The sequence below is a fragment of the Rhipicephalus microplus genome, chromosome 8, assembly GCF_043290135.1.
Source record: "Rhipicephalus microplus isolate Deutch F79 chromosome 8, USDA_Rmic, whole genome shotgun sequence".
NCBI classification, from domain to species: domain Eukaryota; kingdom Metazoa; phylum Arthropoda; class Arachnida; order Ixodida; family Ixodidae; genus Rhipicephalus; species Rhipicephalus microplus.
In genome coordinates, this window is record NC_134707.1 from 50,334,305 (window position 1) to 50,350,106 (window position 15,802).

Consider the following 15,802-nt stretch of genomic DNA (forward strand, 5'->3'; position numbering starts at 1 on the left):
TGTTATAACCAATACTTCGTTATGTCCAAGTTCCTTATGTCGGGTTTTGAATGTATAAGCAGATAAAACAGAACTTGAATAATGCAGTTCTTAGGCGCCAAACACCAACATTTACTGTGCTTAAATGTTATTGTAAATTGATTTTCTTTCCAGCTATCATTTGATAAAAATACTAATTGATTGATATGTGGGGTTTAACGTCCCAAAACCACCATATGATTATGAGAGACGCCGTAATAGAGGGCTCCGGAAATTTCGACCACCTGGGATTCTTTAACGTGCGCCCAAATCTGAGCACACGGGCCTACATTTTCGCCTCCATCGGAAATGCAGCCGCGGCAGCCTGGATTTGATCTTGCGACCTGCGGGTCATCAGCCGAGTACCTTAGTCACTAGACCACCACGGCGGGGTGGATAAGAATACTAGTCGAACTCAGCAAAGTGCCTATAATGCATTGTGTTCAGACAAAGCTTTGAAGGGTATCTCCACCAGTGTCTTTTCATCTGGTGTAATGGAAACAGCACGTACGCATTGGCAAACTGGACAGTCCAAAGTGCTATAGTATTTCCACAGAAACACCAGATTTTTTAGGAGGAGCATTGTCAGTTCAGTTCTAAGAGATACCACTGCAGTTGCTCAGTGGTCGTGATGCTAAACTGGAATACATTGCCTGAAATACATTGGTTCGTGCATAGCCATGGCGATCACACTTGGCTGAAGTCAAATACTGAGCGCTCAGGTACTGTTAATAATCAGTCTTCATTAAAGAACTGTGACATGTGAAAATTATCCGGAGCCCTTCATCCACTGTGGCCTTTATTATAGCCTCAGTTACTTTGGGATGTTGAACCATTTGAACTCACCATAAACCAGTCAACTTTTTATGAAATGAGGCACTTGGGTGGAGCATTACCTGGCATGCCTTTGTAAGACTAGATTCATTCGTAACTACCATGCTATTTCTCCTCACACTTCATCTGGTCCGTTAAACTGTCACTTGTCTTTAGCATGTATCCTGCTGTGGTTTCTGCTCAATTTCTCATTTGTTGTGACTGCTTTTTTTGTCTTTCGTGAGTGCAGAAAAATGACCAATGGCCAGCGCCACCTGAAGGGCAGCTGGCTGGCCTATTGGGAGCACGAGATTGGTGTCAGCCTCGTCAAGGACAGCCACTTCGACTTCAAGCAGATCCGGCTGCAGACTTTCGCCGGTCACACGGGCAGCGTGCGGTCCCTCGAAGTCCTCGAGAATGAGAACTCATTCCTGTCGGGCAGTCGTGACCGAACGGTGAAGCTGTGGTCGCTTCGCAGCTGCGGTGACGGTTCGACGGTTGTGGCACCCCAGTGGACCTATCCGCACCACCGCAAGTCGATCGCCTCGATCGCCTTCCTACCATCGCTCAGGCTGGTGGGATCCAGCGACCATGGTGTGCATGTGAGTTTTGGACAGTCAGTAAACTGACTGATTTGTGCGGTCTCTTGAGAGGTTTCAAATTGGACAGGTTTTCAAGTTACTCGTAAAACAGTGAAACGCTCTGGCAGGCTAGTTGATTCATTGCTCAAAAACTTCCTAAGCTGCACGAGAAGATGGAAGACACAAGTAGGAAAACATTCAGAACACCACGAGCGCAGACTGCTGACTGTTTGTTTTCTGGAAAGCAATGAACAAATATATCAAGCAGGAACCTGGAGACGTGACCAATCTTTGACTCTTGCATGTGCCGACAAAGATACTATCATTGCTATTTAACACTGTTGCCCAAGATAGCAGCCAAATGCACATAGAAAACGTAGCATCAATGTCGCTGAGCTTTGTGCATGGGAAGGAGCAAGCAAACAAACAAAAAACTGGTTGTGACATCACAAATAACCTGAACAAAGGTGATATGATGGTGGCATAGCGCCGCTTGATGAAAACATCAAATATTTAACGCTCATAAAATGGATAAGTAACAAACCACATGAAAACCTAAAAATATGGCCCAAATAAATACACTCAAACCTCAATATAATGAGCACAGATACAATGAAATATCGCTTATAATGACCTTAATGAAAAATAGTCTTGCAATAGACATAGTGTTAGGAATATACCTTTATAATGAATTTCTGGATATAACAAACTTATTTTCTTGTATAATGCAACTTTTTTATTACGAAGTTCGAGTGCATACAGAGTAGTAAAGCTGAGGGTGACAGAATGTGAAATGTAAAACAACATGAGTATGGTGGTGGAAACGTCCATGTCCCTTGAGTTCAGAGATTCGAATCTTGCAGCATTCTTGGCTTAGCCAGGTTTGTAAATGGGCTTGAACATGTTGCAGTGATGAAACTGCTGGTGAGAGATAGTTATTTGTTCCGAAATTTTTTTCATAGCACTTATTATTACTTTACCCCCCAGCCCACCAGCATTACAGAACAGGGAATAGGATACGTAAACGTAAATCAGGAATACATGAACCTCTTTCAAGTGCTTCTACCAATGACTATTTGACTCCCAGGTGATGCACTAAACAGTGTCAAACTGAGTTCTCCTCGCTATACCAATAAAACTGCCAAAAATTGTGCTAAGGGAAATCTCAAGATACGATTGCATCTGCCAGGAACTGGAATTTTCATGCACTACATAGGATCAAACTTCAAATGTATCCATTTTTTTCAGGTGCAAAATATCAGATCCAATTACACTTTTTTTTAGAGATGTGACCAAAACTTTGTAAATGTGAAATAAAAGCTATAGCCACATTACAACATAGTGAAGGAAGTTTAACTTGTAAAAAGGCATTCCTTAGGTGATTGCAAAGCAATATTTCGTCTAATATTTTATTAGAATCAAGGCTGCTAGTTATAGTAAGAATGTGACATATTCATAAGTGCACTATATATTTTTTAGTGTTATTTCCTAAAGTATAAACTATGTTTTTTTTTTTTTAAATACTCTCTGTTTACTCATGTTGAAAAATTTGCCTCTGATGCTATTCCACTACTCTATACTAGTTCAGTTGGAACTTGTTCCTTCAAGACGTCTTAAAGTTCGCTGAACTTTGCTAAAAAATGGAAGATTACATGCTCCGAGTTATATTAGGAACGTGACATATTGATAAGTGCACTATATATTTTTTAGTGTTATTTCCTAAAGTATAAACTATGTTTTTTGAAACAATACTCCCTGTTTACTCATGCTGAACAATTGGCCTCAGATGCTATTCCACTACTCTATACTAGTTCAGTTGGAACGTGTTCCTTCAAGACGTCTTGAGGTTCTCTGAAATTTGCTAAAAAATGGAAGATTACATGCTCCGACTTGCTCTAAATGAGAATTCTGTTGCTGCAAAAATCACGCCATACCACAAGTCTTAGATAGCATCGCAGTAATGCTTGTTTAACTTAAAAACTCATCTAGTAAATGTCGGAACATTTATTAGGTAACAAAATATAGATAAAGGATGACGGAAATTCCCCCATCTCGTAATGAACACTGTCAAGTTTCCCATAAGCTTTGACTTATATCAATAAAAAAAAATTGATAAGCATCATTGTGATTATTGGTATTTGCCACAAGACGTGCATTTTATTTAACGGGGTGCAGGCCTCATATTTATGGCTTAGTGTTGACTTTGCTGATTTTAATTGCTTGTGCACAGTTTCCTGCCCTCCCAAAGTAGTAATAATAGTAATAGTAATAATATTAATAATAATAAGGGACAGACTCAGTCAAGCTGCATTTCTAGAAAAGGCATTCTTCTGTGTAAATGATCACCTTGGAAAGTTTTATCACTGCAGAAAATATTCAGTGAAGAAGTCAGTTTCGCCGCAAGGGCGAAGCAATGAATCCGATAGCAACGAATTACAATGTCACGTAAGGAATGGCAGCCAGATTTAAACGTGTAGCATGCCGCTCAAGCACAAAGGATGCACAAAGAGAACACACACGGGACGAGTGCAAGCTAACCATGTTGACAGCTCGACACTCAATGTGCTGCTCAAACATGAGGGACGCACGAAACATATGCACGGGTATACATGGATACATGGGATGAGTGTGAACTAGTGCCACGTTTGTTACTTCTCTGTGTTCGAAAATCATGTTCTTTTCACAAAAGAGACTGCAGCACGTAAAGGGACCTTTGTGCACCCTATAACTCTAACACTATCATTTCAGTGAAAGCCGAAGGCTTACGAGTCTTCTCCGTGGTGAGATAAGCGTGCGCACACAAGTGACCAGGCACCATGGGGCAAAGCACACGACACAAGTGGGCTGCCGAGCGCGCCCTTTGCGCCATCTCGCTAGAAATGCTGTGAACATGCTGATGATCTTTCTGAGATCGGCAAACCACCAGCAGTAATCGTCAGTTACCACCGTCGCCATCGCCATTTGGCGACAGCAAAAAGCAGCTGAGAGTGTCCATATCGCAATAAAAAAAGCATAAGACAATCAGCGATACTACATAACTCTACAATTGTCTTGGTTTTTTTTTCACAACTGCCGCCATTGCAGCTGAGACGCACATGCCACAAGGTCTCGCCTCTCTTTCAGATCTGGGATCCCTTCATGGGGTCGTGTTTGAAGCAGTTCGACACCAGCAAGACGCAGCCAGTCACGGTGTTGCTCGCCATGCCATCTCCGAGCACAACATTCCTTGCTGCCACGTCAAACTCAACTGTTCGGTGAGTACTCGGGAAGTACAAACTCGCAGCTTCGCCACAAGGGTGAATCGAGTGCAATAGCAACAAATTAGAATATACAATGGAAGGCTAGCAACTCCCTGCTTTAGCAAATGCAGCTGCTGCAGTGAGCGAAGTGACCATCGTGTGATCTGTGGCTTCAATGCAAACGTACGGATGAAGGCACAACATTTATGAAGTCGAAACTCATCTGTTGAAGCCCACTGTCCGCAACGGTGGATTAGTGGCTAAGGTGCTCAGCTGCTGATATGAATGTTGCGGCTTCGATCCCGATCGTGGCGATCACATTTCGGTGGAGGGGAAATAGTAAAGGCCCGTGTACTGTGCGACGTCAGTGCACGTTAAAGAACACCAGATGATCGAAATTTATGGAGCCCTTCACTACAGCGTCGCACAATCTTATCATAGTTTTGCAATGTAGAACGTTAAATAATATTACTATGTAGTATTTATTAATTCGTTGAACCGCACTGATAAGCACAGGAGCATAGGCGACCACACTGTGTAAGTCAAAGTACAGGGCCAGATGTGCGCAGCCCAGCTCCGGTGAAGAAAGAGCGGGCGATGGCCTTTAAAGTATGGCCTTTGTGCCATCTAGTGAGTGATAGTGAATAGGCCTCTGCCATGCCGAAGCACCTCATAGATCTGAGTACCACTAACGGTAAATGGTGTGTATAAAATAGCTCACCAGTAGTATGCTGGATGATGTGTTCCTTCATGATCAAGTGAAGTCAGAGCAAAAGCTTGCAGGCTCAAAAGCCCAGGTGAACGTTTCAGAAAAATTTTCTTCTGCACCACTTTTCTTCGTAAAATTAAGATATATATGTAGATGCATGTTCTCTTCAGAGCTGAACAGCAGGCAGCGGCAGTGCAAACAGCTGAAATAAACTGAATTTTCTTATAATTCCTGTTGCAATAGAAATGATGAACAACACCATATAATGCTCATTTGAGCTCAGATACATTCAATCTGAAGGGAATTGCAAAACAGCCAGACCTAATGATAAGTCGAGCATCAAGTGGTACACTTCACTGTGCACTGGTTTTTTGCGCTGCCAGTAGGCTTCACTATATTTGATTTTTTTTACTGTGGTGAAGCTTATCGATGAGAGTTCATCATTATGGGCTGCAGATAAGAACCTTGCTACATTAGTAACCATCCATATTTTGAGACGTATACAATACTTACGGACTGAAACACAAAACTTTAGGGTTAGCTAATGCATGTACTTCTGTTTCCAGCATCCAGAGTGCAAGTAATATAGGCATAATGTTTACTTGAACGCTTACAGCATGGCTACCACTGGATTAAACTCAACCATAAGCTGCTTCGCATCTAGAAAATTTTGCCAGTTCTGTGCTATGAAAAACATCGAACAGTGTAGTTGTACGTGCGTGAGCGTATCTGATTAGCTAGCAAGATTACGTGCATTATCATCATGTCGAGCATCATCATCATCATTTCATTTTATTTATTTTCTCCTCCCTTTGGTCATCACGCGACCTCAGTGATGCCTACTACTACTACTACTACTACTACTACTACTACTACTACTACTACTACTACTACTACTGCTTCTACAATTACTACAGTCGAAGCTGTTTATAAAGAACTCTAAAGTGCTGTGAAGAGTGCTCGTTATACCACACGCCACCTCCACAACACCACAACACCTGGTCGGGTTGTGGAGGCGGCGACAGTGGCATCATTCTTAGCGAAGCTCAAGAACTTATTGCACGTCTACCTGCCATATTTGTACTTTTAGTTTCGCAACACTGACACACTTTTTTTTTCTTCGCTTGCTTTCATGCGTCGTTAGCACAAAGGTGATGTTAGTACACATTTATATAGCTATTATGCTATGCGCAATTGCATGCTATGCACTGTATATTTTTCCTTTTTTACTGTGTTCGACACTGTGTGTTCGAGGCATTTCCTGTGTGCAATATACTGCAGAAATGTTCAGTGTCCTATATTAATATGTTTACCACTCCTGCTTAATTGCTTCATTTTGAAACCAGCAGAAATTCTGTAAATAAATACATAAATAAATAAATAAATAAATAAATAAATAAATATCAGTTGTTGGTATTACATGGACTGAACAATTAAAAGGTGCTTTAAAACCAGGTGTGTTTTCTTTTTCATTTTTATTGAAAGGTGCTAATTACCCCTCCAGTGATAAATTAAGCCTTTCCGCATAATGAAGCGGTGCCCGCTGCACGTTTACGAGTGCATTAAACCGCCTTTGTCGTGGGTTGACAACATTTCACTGAAGCATGGTATCACTTCATGGTGCTTATCCTTCCTGGTTTGTTGCAGCAGCGTGTCGCCTACTCTGTTCACGCTGTAACTGCCAGGTCATTTGCTCTTTACCGCACATTTCACTGAAGCATGGTATCACTTCATGGTGCTTATCCTTCCTGGTTTGTTGCAGCAGCGTGTCGCCTACTTTGTTCACGCTGTAACTGCCAGGTCATTTGCTCTTTACCGCACGTTTCACTGAGGCATGATATCACTTCATGGTGCTTATCCTTCCTGGTTTGTTGCAGCAGCGTGTCGCCTACTTTGTTCACGCTGTAACTGCCAGGTCATTTGCTCTTTACCACACCCTTGCGGTACACAGCAAACGGCCTGGCAGTTACAGCGTGAACAAAGTAGGCGACACGCTGCATGCAACAAACCAGGAAGAATCAGCACCATGAAGTAATACCATGCTTCAGTGAAATGTTGTCAACCCATGACAAAGGCGATTTAATTCACTCAACGTGCAGCGGGCACCGCTTCATTATGCGAAAAGGCTTAATTTATCATCAGAGGAGTAATTGCGGTACACAACACTGCTTTGTGACTGCTTTTTTCAAGTAGCCACCATAACTCAGGATCGTGCAAGGTGTTCGCTCGCGCGCACCTCTCTCATGTTTTAAATGCCTGTTTTAACTTTTTTTTTTTTCGCTTTCTGTGCGTGACATTTTTACCACGACCGTACCTAAGGTGTTCATTGTAAAAGTAGGCGGCTTCGAGAAGATTCGCTACATTTGGATGCAGTTTAAGTGGATAACACAGGAAAATTGTAATTGCACTGAAATATGGTTTTTATAAGGGATAATTATATAGGGGGTCATTGTAAGTGTGTCTGACTAAAGGAACAACAATAACAATGGTGACATAAGTTAGAGCAAGACGGTGTCGCTGTAAAAAAAATTGTTGCGTTTAAATTGGAGCACCAAATCTTTTTTTTTTTTATGGTTGTGAGAGCTTGCTTCTGTTCAGGGTCAAACTCAGTTCAGGGTCAGTTCAGTTCAGGGTGAAAACTCAGTTCAGGGTCAAAAGAATTGCCAGAACGTGCTATTATTTTTGTTCTGTCACTGATTTTGTTACTACAGTTTCCTGGATGCCCGCGCCATGCGCTACACGCACGAGCTGAGGGTCTCGCTTGGCTCTGCCGGTGTCATCCGATCCCTGGCCGTCAGTCCCAGTGGGAACTGGCTGGCAGTGGGGCACAGCTCTGGAGTGCTGTCGGTCCTGGACGTCAGGACCGGTTTCATGCTGGGCTCTTGGGTGGCCCACGACGGTGAAATCCTACAGGTGAAAGCTGCTGCTTGAACTCCTTCCGTACTGCAGGGAAAAGGGGTGCTTTTTATGGTTTTTTGTTTTTTTGAAGGAGCTACTGTGCCCAGCTTTTTATGAAACACAACTCCAATAGCTCACTATGAATCGTTTGAATTACTGCTTCTGAGGCATTCTGCTCCATTTACAAACACACTGCACGAGCCATTATTAAGGGGGCAGACTGGTCTTAGACATTTTTTTGTTTATTTCTTCAGTGATCTTGATCAGACTGCACAGGATTATGCAGTTTTTTCTGTTGATTTCAAATATTTAATTAGTTTTTCTGTTACTCATCTTGTTCCTGAGATAACTTAAGTTCACCCCCTCTTGTTTAAGGCCACCATAGAAAAAAAAAGTGCTTAAATAAAAGTGATATTTAAGGTATGTCAACATAGACTAATAACTACAGATTGAAAGTTTGCAAGAGTTTTTTGTTTTTAGGTTTTTTTGGTCATTTTACAGCCAAATTGACTGTACATTTTCAAAAGCAGTTGGAATTGTGTTACAATTTTGATCAGTAAATAATTAAGAAGGCTTGTGCTATAAATTATTCTCCCATATTTGCGTTCTACACACATACAGGTTCCCATTGCAAAAAGAATTATTGTTGTACCTGCCCTAGCTGCAGAGATATTGAGGCCTCAAAATTGAACAGTCGTAAATTTACTTTTTTGAGAAAAATAGAAAAAAACTGAAAACACACAGCTTCTTCAAAAAGCAATCATGGTGCACATGTTTTGCAATCCTCATAAAGGTGCTCATAAATTCGTAGCAGAACTTCTAACACAGGTGCCGGCAAATTATAAAGAAGCCCCGGAGTCGGTTCCCCATTTTTTTGCCAGTTCTGCATGTCAACAGCACCAAGAATCTGGACAGTGAGAATGACATTACAAAAAAATTACCACTTCCTGGTTTGTGAAAATTTGCAGAGAGATAGAAAAATACTTGCAGAAACCAAATATCTCAATTTTAAAAAATGAATTTTTTTTTTTCACTTCTTGATCCCAAAGACCAGTCTGCCTGTTAAGGAGAAGTATAGTTTTATTTTTTATGTAGTCTTTTTTTCCTGTGTGGCCTTGATTTTTAAATGCTCTCTGAAGTTGTGTTGAATCGTAGTTTCACTTTCTTGCACAGGCAATTTTTTTTTATTTCATAATTCGAAAGAAAGATTCGCATTCGATTGCATTTTTAAAGTTGAGAATAAGATTCTCTCACACTTTCTCCAACTAAGTAATGCCACCATATGCTGCCATTTTCAAAATTAATTTAGTCCACCATCCTTCAAGAGGCGTAGTGTTGTGTCGTGGTCTCATTCAGGCAATCGCTACGTTTTTTTGGGGGGGGGGCAAAGCTTAGTGCCACTGCCTGTATTCTTTGTTTTTTGATTAATCAACAGTTTTGCGTTGGTCCCCTTAAAGTCATAAAATCATGGTTTCACTGTATTAGACAAAATACCAGGTGCGATAGTTCCGTCAGCAAAAAAATTACAGCATCACCCACTAAAAGTAACCGTGTGTTACATTGGCGGCGTAGTTGATGCTGGTGCTCATCGAAGCGTTGTGCAGGAGAAAAACCTGGGAAAGGCGCAAAGCATGCAATGATACACCGGTGTTTCCTACCGGAACACGCCAATCGCTGCCGATCGGACGCAGAGACCCGCGGTCTGCCTTTAGTTAACATGCACACTGCAAATTTTTATTGTTCAACAATGCACTACTGTGGAGAAATCTCCGACTGGCACTACCTTGGAGGTCAAAATCCAGTGCCTATATACAAGGCACCTGAATTATCATGCTGTACATTTTTAAAAAAGGAACGGGGTTACATGAAACACACCTAGTGCATATTGTTCCCAGTATACCAATATAGCTGCTACTAATTTTTTCATTAATGACTCTTGATTAATTATTCTATTTATATTTCTTACTCAAAAATATATGCCTAATTATCAAAATGTCAGTTTGGGAGATGTGCACATGTTGAAATGACATCTGCCTGTGCTACTTGCAACAGTGTATTAATTGTGTGATCATTTTTTAAAGACGATAGTCTTTGTTGGGGTACTTCGATGCAAAAATTTTGGTCTGTCTGTCTACCCGTCGTAACGATACCCCATACGGCACCAAGCAATACTTCAAACGGTCAACCCCATTCGCAACGCCCACCAGTATTGCTCAAGTTCCAGCGTTCATACTTGTGCAATTGTCAATTAAAAAGCACATATTGTGCATATCTGAGGCACCATAACAACACGTCAATAGTTTGTATGTGTGGCTTTATACTAGAGAAGGCACACATAACTAATTATAAGGACCGTAGCATTTATCACGCTGCGCGGACAGTGCAACGCGATGCTCAAAAAGGCTAGTGTTTTCAACATTTTGCTAAGACGACACGGTGGTGGCACCAGCCTGTCGCTTCGCGTTCTACACCTTATCGCCTCTGAGATTGGTGCACATCTTTCTCCGTGGGCGCGCACGCCTTCCTTCGTTGTCGAAGATAACTGCCAGATAGCGCTCGTGTCTAACGTGCCTCAATGCGCTTGTTTGCCTTCGCTGCAAGGATCGAGACTCTCTAATGCAGCCCTTCCAGAATACAATTTCTCGATTTTCTCGTGCAGAACATCAAAGAAACGTTTTGTTCATCTCTCCACCCGCAAGATTATCGTCTTTCAACGACATTTACCGTGAAACATGCAGATATGGGGGCAATATTTTTCTGTGAATAAAGAAAGCCCGTGCAATATGAAAAATATGTGCCCAATCGAAATCAATACCTTCACTTTATTTTCATCATGCAAAAGAATATAATAATAAACATTTATAAGTGTTGTAGCTTAAACTGTTGTCTATGCAAGCTTTGTTGGCAGAGCAGGACTCTCTAGGGAATGTATTACTCATTTTATGCATTCATTTTCTATTAACTAACTCAAACACAACCAAGTTTGTGGCTATCAATAATTTTTTGTGACCTAGTTCATACTAAATATAGTAAATCATCATCACACGTCTGCGTCATCTTATTATGGAATGCTTTATCCTCATCACTCAAATGTAAAATTTCTTCAATTTAATGCAAAAACTGATTGAAAAAATACTTGTTAAATTTGATGTTCCCTTTTTTTCTTAAGTTTACCAGAACTGCCAGGCTGTATATTGTACTCAACATATTTCGTACACTTGGATTCCATGCATTTTTGTTTTTTTTTTGCATGTATGTATTGCTAGATGTTTTTACGGTTCAAGCTTTTGCTCATCTTTGTTTTATTTATTTGTAACCATGATCGAGTGTCTCGTTGCGCTTTAATACTTTGCGACCCTCGTCTCTATATTTTATGTTCAGTAATAATCCTCTCTTTATAATAATAAAAACTGATTTATTGATTGAATGATTGAATGTTCCAGACCAAGGCTTTCAATGATGCATATTTCATTTCGTCATCGCTGGACCACTCTATTTCAGTCTGGAATGCTGTGGATACAAAGTTGCACCACAACTTGAAGGGTACGTTATGGTTTCTCGCATTTTCGAAATGGCAGATCAAGCTGGAAGCTATCTTATCCATTGAGCTTACGGTAGAATCGGTCAGTTATTTCCTCTGTTTAATGATAAAGGTCATGGAAAATCAATGGTTATTTATCAAACCTTGTTCTGGATAATCATTTCTGCTGAAACAATTATTTTTTTCATTCAGTTAGTGAAATATGGTTGATTACAACAGTCAAAGCATGATGTGTCAAATTTGAAAGTAATTGTAAAATAGTTTTGTTATATTATTTGCAATTCATTGTATGTACGGGCCTCTGGTATTATTCTTTACTGCATTGCGGTTTAGGGTAGTTCTTTTGTTGCTGGTATGCTTCACAACATTATGTTACTGTAATGCCGTGATTTTACAGTAACGTGTTTCGGCAGCAAGCTGCCGAAACACATTATGGCAAGGCGGTAATGCGCAACTGGCTGACGAGTCCACATGCACGAATATTGTACATGGATACGGAATGGAACCGTGTCATATTTCCGTAACGTGTTTCTGTAGCTTGCTAAAAACCTTTCTCCTAAAATAAATTTGTAGTGTTGTGCAAATACTAAGGCCATTGCACAAGCTGTCTGTACTTGAGACGAGCACAACTTGCCAATTTCGCCTTCGTAACATGTAATACCTTTTTTTTTAACAACATTCGTTTGAGGAGTTCTGTTTGTTCAGCAAGAATATGTCCAGTGATGGAAGCGTTCGCGGTGTTCATTCCCTCAATGTATGAAACATAGTGGTGAACATCTTCAACCCTAGCATTGTGTAATGCCCTACTTTTGCATAGAATTTAAGGAAATATTTTTGCAGTTGTTTGATTGACAATACTTTGACCTACCTGGTTTTAACTGCACTACTGTTCTTGTTCACAAATTCGTCTATAACGTTGACTTTATTTTTAGGAGCAACAGAGCCTGTAACTTGTCTAGGCATTCACAATGCCGGCATTGTGTCAGGGACCACTGCCAATAAGATCAATGTGCACACAACCATTGATGAAAAGGTGAGAGATAGCAGTTTCTTTATGAAGTAAAATATGAATTAGTAATTACACATTATGTCAACAAACCACCTCGACAAAAGAGCTATGAGCTGTGTATAGCAAATAAGGTTGGAAAGGATAAACTGTTTTAACAAAGTGAGTGAAAGTTTATGATGTGTATACAGAAGATTTCTGTTGAGTGGAACCTAAAGAGACAAGTGTGTTCCAATTAATGCAAATTTTATTAGCCGACAGATGAAGATGGATGCAGAATTTATGTACAAAATCAATCGTGTTAGAGGGGGTTATTCTATTTAAGAAGCAGTTTTTAGAAGATTTCTGTTCATTGAGAGTCTTCTGTAAAAGGAAAACTGCGAATAGCACTACCATTTTTTTTTTATTATGCAACTTTGTTACAATAACAATCTACTATACAAGATATTTGCTAGCAGGGTTGTTTTTCTTATACTGGAATGAACTTTGACTTCAGCAATGCTTCTTGCCGTACATTGATTTCTCGGTGTAAGCACATAACTGTCTTCAAACACCCTGCTATAGCTATAATTCACATTCAGGAGTCCCACTGTGATTGGTTGGCCATCGCAATAAGTTACCATTACTAGCCTTACTTTGAGGGTGTTAGCTAGACTGGTCTTACAAGTTGCCTCGTTTTCCAGGCTGCCTTCACGAGCACAAAACTTCGGTCGGAAACATTTCGTGGTGTCATCGCTTCGATGGCTGTCTTGCCTCTGAATCGCCTTTTACTACTTGGTGCTGACAATGGCAGCATCTCCCTGCTCTGCTGATGTGACTTTATGCTGGCTTTGTTTTAGCAGGCAGGACTACCATGATGTGCCCATGCTTGCATTTTTCATTGGAGGGGTCTTCTGTCCCGCATTGAAATCGGTCGAGAGATGACGACGTGCGTCTGCGATCAATGCGTTCATAGCCTTGTTTTTTTTTTTTTTTTAGATGTTCTTGCCCAGATGCTCCACACTGTGTTAGGAACCAAGGGAGCTGGCCTCATGCTCCCATGCCTTTTATAGTCATTGCTAGAGTGTGAACAACTCTCCAAGCTCACTGATGCTGTTCCGTGCTCGCTCCTTTGTGACATGCGAGGAAAGCTGACGTAATTTTAACCATACCAACACAGAACGACTGAGCATACAGGGCTATTGGTGACCTCTAGGGCCAGGTTCGCACACCCATAAAATGCTTTGTTGCATCATTGTCACATCATCAGCATTTGCAATGAGAAGACATTTTGCTTGACATGCTCTCTTCAGAAATAGGATGACTGGCAGAGCTAGTAGCATTACCAATATCATGGGTGTGTCATTTGTGAGGAGAACCTGACAATTAAATGCCGTCTGATGACAGTTGCCAATACTTTGGCAGTGACGTGGCATCGCAATCGACGGCTGTGAGAAACAGGACTAAGTGACGCCCTAGTTTCCACACCCTAGTGATCGCATAGCCTCTTGAAGTATACAGCACACTGTGGTGTGGATTTCTGGTGTTGATGTCGTGTTACGTCCCTTTTAGTGTCGATCGGCCGTCACAAGGGAATCATTGTGTAAATCTTGATGACAGTGGTGGTAGTAGTTCCATTTTCTGTGTACTTTCCGTTGTCTGGTGAAATATTTACATTTTCGTTACGAGTGCTCTGCCTAGGTGCTAATTGTGATAGTCTGCCAAGTTGTCCGGTCACTTGGAACCAAAAAAAAAAAAAAATTCATCCACTGGAGTCGATGACTTCATGTAGAGCCATGGTATGTACTTCATTGTGGAATTGACAATAGGTGCCATTGGCTCGACACGCCAAACAGCGAATTAGTACTTTTTCGGTACTAGCGATCTTGGCAAGATTGCATTAATGTATTGGAAATAACTGTGATCCCATAAAAGGCTTGCCATTTTTTCACAATTGGTTAGTGGTTCGGTGCTTCGCAGTACTTATAGCATGATTTTGCATGGAACTTAGCAAAGTGTTGTGAATACTACACAATTCCTACGTTTCATCTATTTCTGCAGAACGTAGACATAAGATTCTACATTTGTGTAACTTACGGCGTGTAGATTGTGGCTTTTCTATGCAAAAATTCATTCCTTCTGAGGGCATTTTTTTCTATCATAGAGTTTCTACCAGATTTATTTTGTTATTTCTATAAACACCTTTTTGTCCTTTTTGTGTCAGAGGCTGTTTAACTTGTGATATAGTTTCTTACATTTGTAATTTATTAGCCTAGTTATTGACTCCATGAGTACTTATCTCCAAGTGTTAATAGGTTTCTGCCGCTAAAAATTGTTTGCACCAAAGATATGCAGTATTTATTTTTGTCATGTTTCTTCCAGTCTTTCTTTTAAAATATTCTTGGTGATACCTTAGAGGATGTGATCAATTTCTTTTGCTTTCCTATACTTCGAGCTTACTTGAAATAAAGTGTACATAGATTAAAAGCAACTATGGAAAATCACTGTTTCTTGTCTTGCTTAACTTGACTGCATTTATCATTTTGATATTTGGGTGACCCTATTCATTCAGTATTGTTAATCGCCAACTTTTGAACACTATAGGGCCTCTTTCCAGGTATACACTTTGCAAACGTATAAACAAGGCGCTTAATATGCACGGCAGTGACTTCGTGTAAGAAACACCTATGTGACGTGAAAACGGTCTTCATTCGAAACAATTCCACGAGCTTTTGCTTTTCAGAAAGCCGCACTTCAAGAGTAAGTGAAAGGCATCGACACCTATTGCGATTTAATGGGTACTCGTTGGAATGCCGATGAACATTGCGGCAACTCAAGTTCGTCTTGCTATGTGTAGCATGTGTTTCCTCGTATATTCAACCTAAAAAATGTTGAGGATAACCGCTTTGATGTTTCGCTTCTATAGCATGCAAGTAATGCCATAACTGTAGATGCATTGCGAAGCAAAAAAAGAAGAAAAAGGAAGAGGGGCCCATCACTTCAAGGTGATGTGCTCCT

The 15,802-nt window shown here is 40.7% G+C and overlaps 2 protein-coding genes across 4 annotated transcripts in view; one reads left to right on the forward strand and one right to left on the reverse strand.

Moving 5' to 3' along the window:
* Positions 1-13,989, forward strand: part of Wdr81 (WD repeat domain 81) — a 75,845-nt gene extending 61,856 nt beyond the window's left edge. For all 3 annotated transcript variants that reach the window (XM_075871773.1, XM_075871771.1, XM_075871772.1), the window contains 6 exons: positions 1,082-1,433; positions 4,536-4,666; positions 8,072-8,273; positions 11,702-11,801; positions 12,732-12,832; positions 13,489-13,989. In XM_075871773.1, coding sequence (XP_075727888.1) covers positions 1,082-1,433; positions 4,536-4,666; positions 8,072-8,273; positions 11,702-11,801; positions 12,732-12,832; positions 13,489-13,617 — 1,015 coding nt within the window. In that variant the 3' untranslated portion in view covers positions 13,618-13,989. The remainder of the gene's footprint in view (positions 1-1,081; positions 1,434-4,535; positions 4,667-8,071; positions 8,274-11,701; positions 11,802-12,731; positions 12,833-13,488) is intronic.
* Positions 8,023-15,802, reverse strand: part of sotv (exostosin glycosyltransferase sotv) — a 30,083-nt gene continuing 22,303 nt past the window's right edge. Inside the window, exon 11 of the mRNA XM_075871774.1 lies at positions 8,023-8,303. Within this exon, the coding sequence (XP_075727889.1) occupies positions 8,268-8,303 (36 nt within the window). The 3' untranslated portion in view covers positions 8,023-8,267. The remainder of the gene's footprint in view (positions 8,304-15,802) is intronic.